General features: G+C 38.2%; 2 protein-coding genes across 2 annotated transcripts in view; one reads left to right on the forward strand and one right to left on the reverse strand.

The window, feature by feature from the left end:
* The first annotated feature begins 3,284 nt into the window (after positions 1-3,284).
* On the forward strand, positions 3,285-7,941 carry LOC108252404. The gene is made up of 7 exons (XM_017444128.1): positions 3,285-3,353; positions 4,052-4,298; positions 4,598-4,809; positions 5,428-5,569; positions 6,080-6,321; positions 6,953-7,069; positions 7,825-7,941. The coding sequence occupies exons 1-7, from the start codon at positions 3,285-3,287 to the stop codon at positions 7,939-7,941; spliced, it is 1,146 nt and encodes a 381-aa protein (XP_017299617.1).
* Positions 7,942-9,040: 1,099 nt separating this feature from the next.
* Positions 9,041-10,172, reverse strand: part of LOC103509290 — a 2,429-nt gene continuing 1,297 nt past the window's right edge. The window contains exon 2 of the mRNA XM_008473890.2: positions 9,041-10,121. Within this exon, the coding sequence (XP_008472112.1) occupies positions 9,413-10,003 (591 nt within the window). The 5' untranslated portion in view covers positions 10,004-10,121 and the 3' untranslated portion in view covers positions 9,041-9,412. The remainder of the gene's footprint in view (positions 10,122-10,172) is intronic.

Genomic DNA, 10,172 nt, shown 5'->3' on the forward strand with positions numbered 1-10,172 from the left:
GGAAAATCGTGAAAATTTAAAGAAAACTTGGAAAAGTCATGGAATTTTCCACCCGGTCAAAAATTAAGAATCAAATTAAATACATCAAGTTTTTCCGAAAAACGGCCTGCGGCGCATTCCCCCTCATATTTCTTGACGTTCTGCTAGAGGTTCTAGTAACATTTTCAGGGTTTATACGCAACCTGGAAAAACCATCAAATCTGAAAATCGGCCAAAAAGTCATGGAAAATCGTTAAAATTTAAAGAAAACTTGGAAAAGTCATGGAATTTTCCACCCGTTCAAAAATTAAGAATCAAATTAAATACATCAAGTTTTTCCGAAAAACGGCCTGCGGCGCATTCCCCCTCATATTTCTTGACGTTCTGCATATTGCATATTTTATTTAAATGAAGGGGTAATCTTACTAATTTTTAAGTACCTCCGCCCCATAATTTTCCGGAAAACTCATGGAAATTTTCTGGAATAGTCATGGAATTTCATTACGGGAAAAGCGTATAAACCCTGATTTTAACTCTGAAAATATTGTGAAATAATGAAACAATTGAATTCATTTACAAGTATTTATTTCATGTTTTATTTACATTTGCTTAAGTACCTCCGCCCCATAATTTTCTGGAAAACTAATGGAAATTTTCTGGAATAGTCATGGAATTTCATTACGGGAAAAGCGTATAATCCCTGATTTTAACTCTGAAAATATTGTGAAATAATGAAACAATTGAATTCATTTACAAGTATTTATTTCATGTTTTATTTACATTTGCAGTTGTAGAATTTGTCAAGGGCATTCATATACATATGGGAAGTTGAGCCTTCTGTCAAAATATTGTCACCTGATAAACAGGAGGGCGTGGGTTAAATCCTAGCAAAAGTTTGAAATATTATCCTCAATCCTCAATTAATTTGAGATTTGACCATTAATAGTAGTAGCTCACTGCTGGGTGAAGGGAATATCTTTTGAAGAACCCAATCTGTGAGGGTGGGAAAACCCTTCTGAAAGGGTTCGTGTAAAGATACAGAGGAGTGCTTACTGGAACTTGGCCTGGCACACTGCCGCCCTGAGCGACCAGTATAAAACTTGCACTACTTATAGCGGGGGGCGTTTGTCGACCGTGTCTGCAAATGCCACGGTACACGGTAGTTCCCCGGCATGCGTCGCCACTAAAGGTGTGAATTTCGTTGGAAATTAATAGCTCATCCCTAAAGGGGATTTAGCTAAAAAAGACTCTGTAGTCGTGATCGAGCAGTAATAAAACATGCACTACTTATAGCGGGGGGCCTTTGTCGACCGTGTCTGCAAATGCCACGGCAGTTCCCCCTTGTACGTGCACACTTCATGTATGGCGGATGATGAATGTCGATAGAACCAGGAGACGCGCTCCTCTGGCGCGTTCAAATAGAGGAAGCGCTGGATATGGCGCGCCGCGCTCCGAATGATGCCATGCTTGTCGAACTTGTTGAACTTTTCGCGCACCTAAAAAAAAGTTAAAAAAAATAAAAAAAAAAAATCTGATGTGATCATCCATCACACGACTTTCCATACCTATTTTATTTATTTATGAAGTTTCCATTTATTGGTTTTTCAGAACAATTCTTTAAATCAAACAATTCTCTGTCCTATTGAATGAAGCTTATTTGGGTGTTCTTATACCGTAAATTTTACAATATCTCTAACCGTTTAATCAGTTCAGCTAAAAACCTCTTAAAAGCGGTCGAAAATCGCCAATCCCAGCACCTATCTTAACCAAACGATATGTGTTGCATCATTCTCATATTTGACAACCAAATTTCAAGTCAATCAAACAATTCTCTGTCCTATTGAATGAAGCTTATTTGGCTGTTCTTATACCGTAAATTTTACAATACCTCTAACCGTTTAATCAGTTCAGCTAAAAACCTCTTAAAAGCGGTCGAAAATCCCCAAAGAGCGGTCGAAAATCGCCAATCCCAGCACCTATCTTAACCAAACGATATGTGTTGCATCATTCTCATATTTGACAACCAAATTTCAAGTCTCTAGCTGTTACCGTTCTCGAGATATTTTGCTTATATGGACCAAATAATTTAGGTTCTAGGGACCTCAAAACGTGTTTTAAAAACGGACCATTGAAAATTTGACCCAATTACCATACTTTCCTTCCTATAGGATAAGGAAAGATGAAGAGGAAGAAGAAAAAGAAGATATTATTACCTGGTACTTGTTGAGGGTGTCGTTCCAGAACCGACGAAACTTGAGGAAGTTGCGTTTGAAGAACCGCGGAGTGAGCGTTGGGGTGGTCGGTTCCAGGGTTTGGAATAATACTACGGAGGAAAAAGATTGAATTGAAACAGATTTTAGCATATTGATGGTAGACTCAGTAACTTTGTGAGATTAGTTTATTATTTTTTCGACAGTCTAAATAATGTACTAATAGCGAGGTTGCAGGTAGACCTGATATTCGAACACTGTCAGGTCTACCTGATAGTGTGTGTGATCATCAGGGATCAGGTGTACCTGTCGTCAGGTCTTCCTGATATAGTGAGTGGCTGACCTTATGTTATTAAACTCATGAAATAAACAAGATCTTGTTTAGACTGCTGGGGTAAAGGGACTTTTTAGTCTCATTCGAGCAGGATAAACAAGGTATATTCTGTTCTAATTGATCTATAAATCACATCTTTGTGTTAAGTTTGAGCTACTTTGGTCGAAATTTAAAGTCCTAAACAGCAAAACTTTGGTCCGGAATAACAGCTGAACCGTACTCTCTGGAAACAGGGCCCAGGGACATAATTGATCTACATAATTTATCCCATCTCTGTGTTAAGTTTGAGCTACTTTGGCCGAAATTTAAAGTCCTGAGAAAAGAGAACTCTTTTTGAGCTTTTTCAAAGATATCACCCAAAATAACGGCCGTATTTTTAAGCCAGAACCTGCTACTATGTGCCCACTAAACTGTACTAATACTAACCATTCCTGCTCTTTTTATTCTTCTTACAGGCTAAGAAATTTGTGGAAAGCATACCAGCAGTTGTCAAAACTGATGTGACCAAAGAAGAAGCTGAAGCTCTTAAAGCATCCTTGGCTAAAGATTTGTTGAATTTGACTGTACCTATTGGCTTTTTTTATTTTTAAGCCAGAACCTGCTACTATGTGCCCACCAAACTGTACTAATACTAACCATTCCTGCTCTTTTTATTCTTTGTAAGTTAACCCAATTTGTAGTTAAAACGTATTAATTAGCTCTACCTTGTTTCCTCGAATGAACAAGAAGTAAGAGTGGCGTGTGATGTACTCAATGCCCTCATGTGTGTACAAGATAGTGTGGTCGTGTACAACAAGTGCTGCACAATGCTTTGTCAAATTATTAAATTTGTAAGTTAACCCAATTTAAATTTGTAAGTTTATTTATTTTTCCTTCCTTTGCGAAATTATTAAATTTGTATGTTGCCAGCCTACTTAGCTTAGTTGGAAGCGCGTCTGTCTTGTAAACTCATGTGTGTACAAGATAGTGTGGTCGTATACAACAAGTGCTGCACAATGCTTTGTCAAATTATTAAATTTGTAAGTTAAATCAATTTGTAGTTAAAACGTATTTATTTTTCCTTCCTTTGCGAAATTATTAAATTTGTATGTTGCCAGCCTACTTAGCTTAGTTGGAAGCGCGTCTGTCTTGTAAACGCTAGGCCACGGGTTCGATTCCTGCCCGGTGCGGATTTTATCCTGAACGGATAAGGTTCGTTCTCGGAACGACTGGCTTTCTCCTATCCTGTCTTCCTTCTCTTTGATTTCGGGACGATAAGACCTTAGCAGTTACAGTTCCCTCTATCAAACCTCCTCTGCCTGATCTGGGATTCTACCCTCCATTTGGCCACAAGTTGCCCGCCTCCTCGCATTAACCACGATCGGCCAACTGGTCACCGATTCGGATACCAACCAGGCGCAACGTTACTCACCTTACATGGTCACATCGTCTATTCCCAACGTTACTCACCTTACATGGTCACATCGTCTATTCCCAACGTTACTCACCTTACATGGTCACATCGTCTATTGAGTCTATTCCCTTTCAGATATCATCATGTCTCACAGACAACTCCAAGACCTTGCCTACACTAGTTACACATCTAACCGTATCCAAGTATCGTATCCCCTACATTCTCCTCCAATTCCTCGAAGATATTGTGGAGCAAGCTTTGAGCAATACGGAGTTAACTGATGTGACTGAGCAAGAACTTATGAGTGAGCAAGAGACCCTATCCGAGTCTACGCATGCGCAGAAAAGACTATACGAAGCTATTCGTGCCCAGAAGTTAAAAGGCCATCTGTGACGTAAAAAAGTATCCACCGACTTGAGAAGTGAGTACACGAAACGAAGATTTCATTCTTCATTTGCTTGTTTCTTTCAGCGGGATTTGGAATCTCATGTCTGAGCCTGGATCTTCCAGGGTCTGGGTAATACCTGTCTCGGGGGTAGTGGCAAAGGTGTTTGTCTGACAAAAGAGATTCCTATAAGCTTAACCCATCCTTTAGGGCTGTTCGCCCCTACACCTACGCCTCGGAGTGGGCTTTTTGTATATGGAGTTAAGGTGCTATCCCCGTGCCTTGATGGAACCTAGAAGCAGAGACCCTATCCGAGTCTACGCATGCGCAGAAAAGACTATACGAAGCTATTCGTGCCCAGAAGTGCAAGTTTGTCAAACTTATGAGTGAGCAAGAGACCCTATCCGAGTCTACGCATGCGCAGAAAAGACTATACGAAGCTATTCGTGCCCAGAAGTGCAAGTTTGTCAAGTTGCGTGAATGTAGCTTGTATCTGTTTTTAATAGAGGTGAGTTGAACGTGGTCTTATCTATCTCGGTGTTGTAGTAGTTTTTATTTGTAAAATTTACACCTATTCTGTACCAAATGCATAAGACCTTGTTTATACTGCGGGAGTAAAGGGACTTTTCATTTGTAAAATTTACACCTATTCTGTACCAAATGCATAAGACCTTGTTTATACTGCGGGAGTAAAGGGACTTTTCAGTATTTCAGTCTCACTCTGGCACTATAAACATTAGACAGGGTATATTCTATTCTAGTGGTGAGGATGTTCGGCTAATAATCGGGAGTTCGTAGGTTCAATCCCAGCTAAGTTATGGAATTCTGTTCTTAGTGTAATTTGAGGATTTGAAAAAGGTGTTTACTTACAATAGTATCCTTTCCATTTGCTCATCTTAACAACAGGTGTTCAAACTCACACTGGCAGTATAAACATAGACAGGGTATAATAGGGTATAATATAATATTATTCTATTCTAGTGGTGAGGATGTTCGGCTAATAATCGGGAGTTCGTAGGTTCAATCCCAGCTAAGTTATGGAATTCCGTTCTTAGTGTAATTTGAGGATTTGAAAAAGGTGTTTACTTACAATAGTATCCTTTCCATTTGCTCATCTTAACAACAGGTGTTCAAAGTGCTGTCTTCAACGGATAGATATACATTAATCGAGAGTTTCTTCACTGAGAAAAACACCAACTGGACAGCCTATCTGGTATTGATATCGGCCTATGTCAACTCTGCTGAATCCAACTCAGCCCAGATACAAGGTAAATAACTACCCTAAGGCCGGCTACTCACTATCATGTAGACCTGACAGGTACACCTGATCAGGTCCGCCTGTCAGGTCTACCTGATAGAGTTTCTTCACTGAGAAAAACACCAAGTGGACAACCTATCTGGTATTGATATCGGCCTATGTCAACTCTACTGAATCCAACTCAGCGCAGATACAAGGTAAACCAACAACTAACCTAGCCTAACTTTGAATAGAACCCCATCCATGTTTCTTTCTTTTGCAGATACAAGGTAAACCAACAACTAACCTAGCCTAACTTTGAATAGAACCCCATCCATGTTTCTTTCTTTTTTTTTAAGGCCAGCCACTCACTATCAGGTGTGCTCATCAGGTAGATCTGAAAGGCGGACCTTTTAGCCGTACTACGCGATTTGCCAAATGGTTACCCTTTACCTATGACCTTCAGAGAGTCAACTTTTACTCAACCCACCTATGACCTTCAGAGAGTCAACTTTTACTCCACCCAATCCTATATTTCCAGATTTCATTGATCAGAATTTCAAATCGGCTCTGAGCAAACAAGACATAGATCTGACCATCAAATGCCTTCTTCTCATTCGTCAATGCTGTTTGGAGACAATCAAACCTCAGTACGGCTCGTATCCTCATTGGTTCAGCAATCTACCTATCAGGAGCAAGCAGGAGTTTGAATTCTTCTTCAGAGTACTATCTCAACTGGTACCTTATGAGGATGCTATGTATTTGAAAATACACATCAATAAGGTATGTGAAGCCAGCCTGTTATGAATTTGAAAATACACATCATTCAGGTATGTGAAGCCAGCCTGTTATGAACTTGAAAATACACATCATTAAGGTATGTGAAGCCAGCCTGGTATGTATTTGAAAATACACATCAATAAGGAATGTGAAGCCAGCCTGGTATGTATTTGAAAATACACATCAATCAGATACGTAAAGAGAGGGTGGGGAGGGTTTAGCCTGCGGCGATAGCACGTTGAGTACTCAAGTTCCCACTTTATCATTGAAGCTAAGCAACATTGCGCGTGGTTAATGTCCGGATGGGTGACCATCCGGCAGGTAGCTTGTCGCCGAATGATGGGTAAAACTTCTGTCACTAAGCAATTAATTAAAGACTTAAACCCCCTTGAGAGTCTTTAATAATTCTTCAATTGTAATAATTATGTGTTCCCCATATTATGTCAAAATATACAAGACCTTGATTAGACTGCGGGGGGTAAAGGGATTCGTAGATTCTTATAATCTTAACCCATCCTCAGAATGGGCTTTTTCTGTATGGATTAAAGCTGGTTAGTAACTAAGCTCCATCCCAGCAGGATAAACAAGGTATATTCTATTCTAATAACGATTGCAATTTTCTTTTTGCTCCTAGGCGCCTTCCATGCCTCTCAACTGTCAGGCAACATTCTCCGAATATTCACAACTGGCGAAAACTCAACTCAAAGACATGAAACTAAAAGGAACCAAGGACCTCAAACGTAATTATTTTGTTTCAAGAAATTAGGTACAATTTTACCTTATGTACCTACGTACAGGAGATTTAAATGATGTACAGTATATCATGTAGGTAGATACACATGTAGATAAGGAATAAGGATTATGTATTGTTTTGCAAAAAGCTGGCACTTAATACAAGAAACTAGTACCAGGGTGTCCTGGTTGGTGCAGAAATCATCTTTCCTGAGTACTTTTATGTACCTACCTCAACTGGTACAAGGTGACAAATATTTATAATGAGCTACTTATTTATTGCAAACAAACAAGAGTTTTATCAAGAGTCCTAGCCAAATACAGTTTCCCCCCTATCAACACCTACCTACTTGTTCAGTGTATGTTATTAATTATTATCAAAAGACTACTAAGTAGGTACCCACACTGTTCACTGTTTGTGTGCTTGTTTGTTTGTTTGCTTCCTTGTTTTTATTATTTTTGTGGCTTTCTTTTGTGTAGCAGGGTTCTCATGGAGGAGCTCTTCCACGCAACACAAATGAATGAAAACACTTTGATTATTCTAGAACCCCATATGAATGAAATAAAAACACCAAGACCCAGCACAGACCTTGTTTTACTGCACACACTTGACATTGAGCAATCTGTTTTCTATCACACTCATTGAATGAGTGACTGTAGTTGAATTTGACTTTACCAATTGGCTTTTTTTATTTTTAAGCCAGAACCTGCTACTATGTGCCCACCAAACTGTACTAATACTAACCATTCCTGCTCTTTTTATTCTTCTTACAGGCCAAGAAATTTGTGGAAAGCATACCAGCAGTTGTCAAAACTGATGTGACCAAAGAAGAAGCTGAAGCTCTTAAAGCATCCTTGGCTAAAGTGGGCGGAGAAGTTTCTGTTGAATAGATTACTCTGAGCTGGCTCAATGTGGTATGAATTGGTAACAGTGGTTACAATTGTCAAAGGCTGAGACTTGTGCTGTCACAAATTACTAGAAAACTATTAGAGTTACCTATGTCTAGACAAAATGCAGATGTGAGTGCTTAACATTGATGATAGATTGATGGGAGCCCCACTGATGTATTGGTTTGCCCGTCTCCCGATTCATTATGATTTATGATGAATCAAGGCTAAAAGGAACCAAGGATCTCAATCGTAACTATTTTGTTTCAAGAAATATTTAGGTACAATTTTACCTTATGTACCTATGTACAGGAGATTTAAATGATGTACAGTATATCATGTAGGTAGATACATATGTATGTAGATAAGGAATAAGTATTCTGTACTGTTTTGCAAAAATCTGGCACTTAAATACCAGAAACTAGCACCAGGGTGTCCTGGTCGGTGCAGAAATCATCTTTCCCGAGTACTTTTATGTACCTACCTCAACTGGTACAAGATGACAAATATTTATATTGATACTTGTTTATTACAAACAAACAGAGTTTTATCAAGAGTCCTAGCCAAATACAGTGTCTAGACAAAATGCAGATGTGAGTGCTTAACATTGATGATAGATTGATGGGAGCCCCACTGATGTATTGGTTTGCCCGTCTCCCAGCTGGTTAAGTAAAACTATTGTAAACCATTCCATCAGATTTTCAAGAAGAGATCTCATATTGTAAATGGAGGTGTTTAAAGTTCATGTTAAAGTTAATCTCGTTATTAATTAAATTATTATCAAAAGACTACTAAGTAGGTACCTACACTGTTTGTGCTTGTTTGTTTGTTTGTTTGCTTCCTTGTTTTTATTATTTTTGTGGCTTTCTTTTGAGTAGCAGGGTTCTCCTGGAGGAGCTCTTCCACGCAACACAAATGAATGAAAACACTTTGATTATTCTAGAACCCCATATGAATGAAATAAACACCAAGACCCAGCACAGACCTTGTTTTACACTATTGTAAACCATTCCATCAGATTTTCAAGAAGAGATCTCATATTGTAAATGGAGGTGTTTAAAGTTCATGTTAAAGTTAATCTTTGACAGTGCTTAAAGACTTTGCCCAAACCATATCCAAGCATTCTCAGAAGGTAACAAACACTCTGATGTGAAATTATTTACTGTGCTATAAAAGCTAACATTGTGGGTAATTTGAGATGGTCATTTATCACTAAATTGTTAAACATACTTGAACAATAAATTTGATCTTGTAAGTGGCTAGTTGTCCATGCCAAAGGGATTGATATCAAGGAAGTCTCAATTCTTATTGGCTTGTAGAGCTAGTGTGAACATTTCCTACCTTTTTCCTGTCTGGGGGCTTGTGCACCACTCAGATTATTCAATTGGCATGAACAACTAGCTACTTGCTTTGATCTTTTTGTTTAGTTTTGTAAATTTATTTATTTTATGTTCTCATATACTTAGTTACATTTTCAGGAGTCTAAAATATTTACAGAATGTTTAGACCTCAACACATGTTTCACACTTTGATACATTACTTCTAGCTGTGATAGTTTCAAATTGAAATTTCCAAACAAAATTTTGTGCTGCTGTTTGTTTGTCAACAGACATGACAAGTATGTTACAACTGAAAATTGTCTATGGAACATTTCTACAATGACAAAATCCTCAATGTCACAGTAACTTAAATATTCACTGGACTCTCGACAAAGAAAATTCTGTGTGGTTATTTGTAAACCAATGTTGTCCAGAAGGATGACACTTTCTTTTCTTGGACTGAACAAAATTGTGTAGTTTTTGTACAAACAGAACAGTAAGGTTACCAGGTACAGGAAAACAGTGTAGAAATGGTATGAAAAAACGACATGAAGAGAATTTATACACAAGAAATAGTTGGATATTAGTAGACTAAGAAAGTAAACAATGTCAAGGAAGGAGAAGTGTTTGCTGACACTAATGTTGACATAGGTGTTACCCATTGTTTTGACGGAAACACATTCACAACCATTGTCACTCTGGTAAATTTCTTTGGGATGCTGTTTAGTATTATTCTTTTGAACCATTGTCACAAGTTGGAGTTGAATGAAACTTTTGCTTCCAAAGAATTGTTATCAGTTGTGCCTTTGTAAAGATTTGAATGTCATATTTCTTTAACATAAGAAGTGGGAAGCTTGTGGATACCTGAAAATAGAAAAAGAATTTTAGCTTTATAACAGCTTACAACTAATATAT

This window comes from Diaphorina citri, unplaced genomic scaffold (genome assembly GCF_000475195.1).
Source record: "Diaphorina citri unplaced genomic scaffold, Diaci psyllid genome assembly version 1.1 scaffold484, whole genome shotgun sequence".
Lineage (NCBI taxonomy): Eukaryota > Metazoa > Arthropoda > Insecta > Hemiptera > Psyllidae > Diaphorina > Diaphorina citri.

What these genes read in the sequence shown, in the direction of transcription:
- LOC108252404 (XM_017444128.1), top strand. Translation starts at nt 3,285, where the DNA reads ATGTGTGTACAAGATAGTGTGGTCGTGTACAACAAGTGCTGCACAATG. An exon ending in CAACTCAGCCCAGATACAAG is followed by an intron (nt 5,570 to 6,079) that starts GTAAATAACTAC and finishes CTATATTTCCAG; the next exon opens with ATTTCATTGATCAGAATTTC. An exon ending in TGAAAATACACATCAATAAG is followed by an intron (nt 6,322 to 6,952) that starts GTATGTGAAGCC and finishes TTTTGCTCCTAG; the next exon opens with GCGCCTTCCATGCCTCTCAA.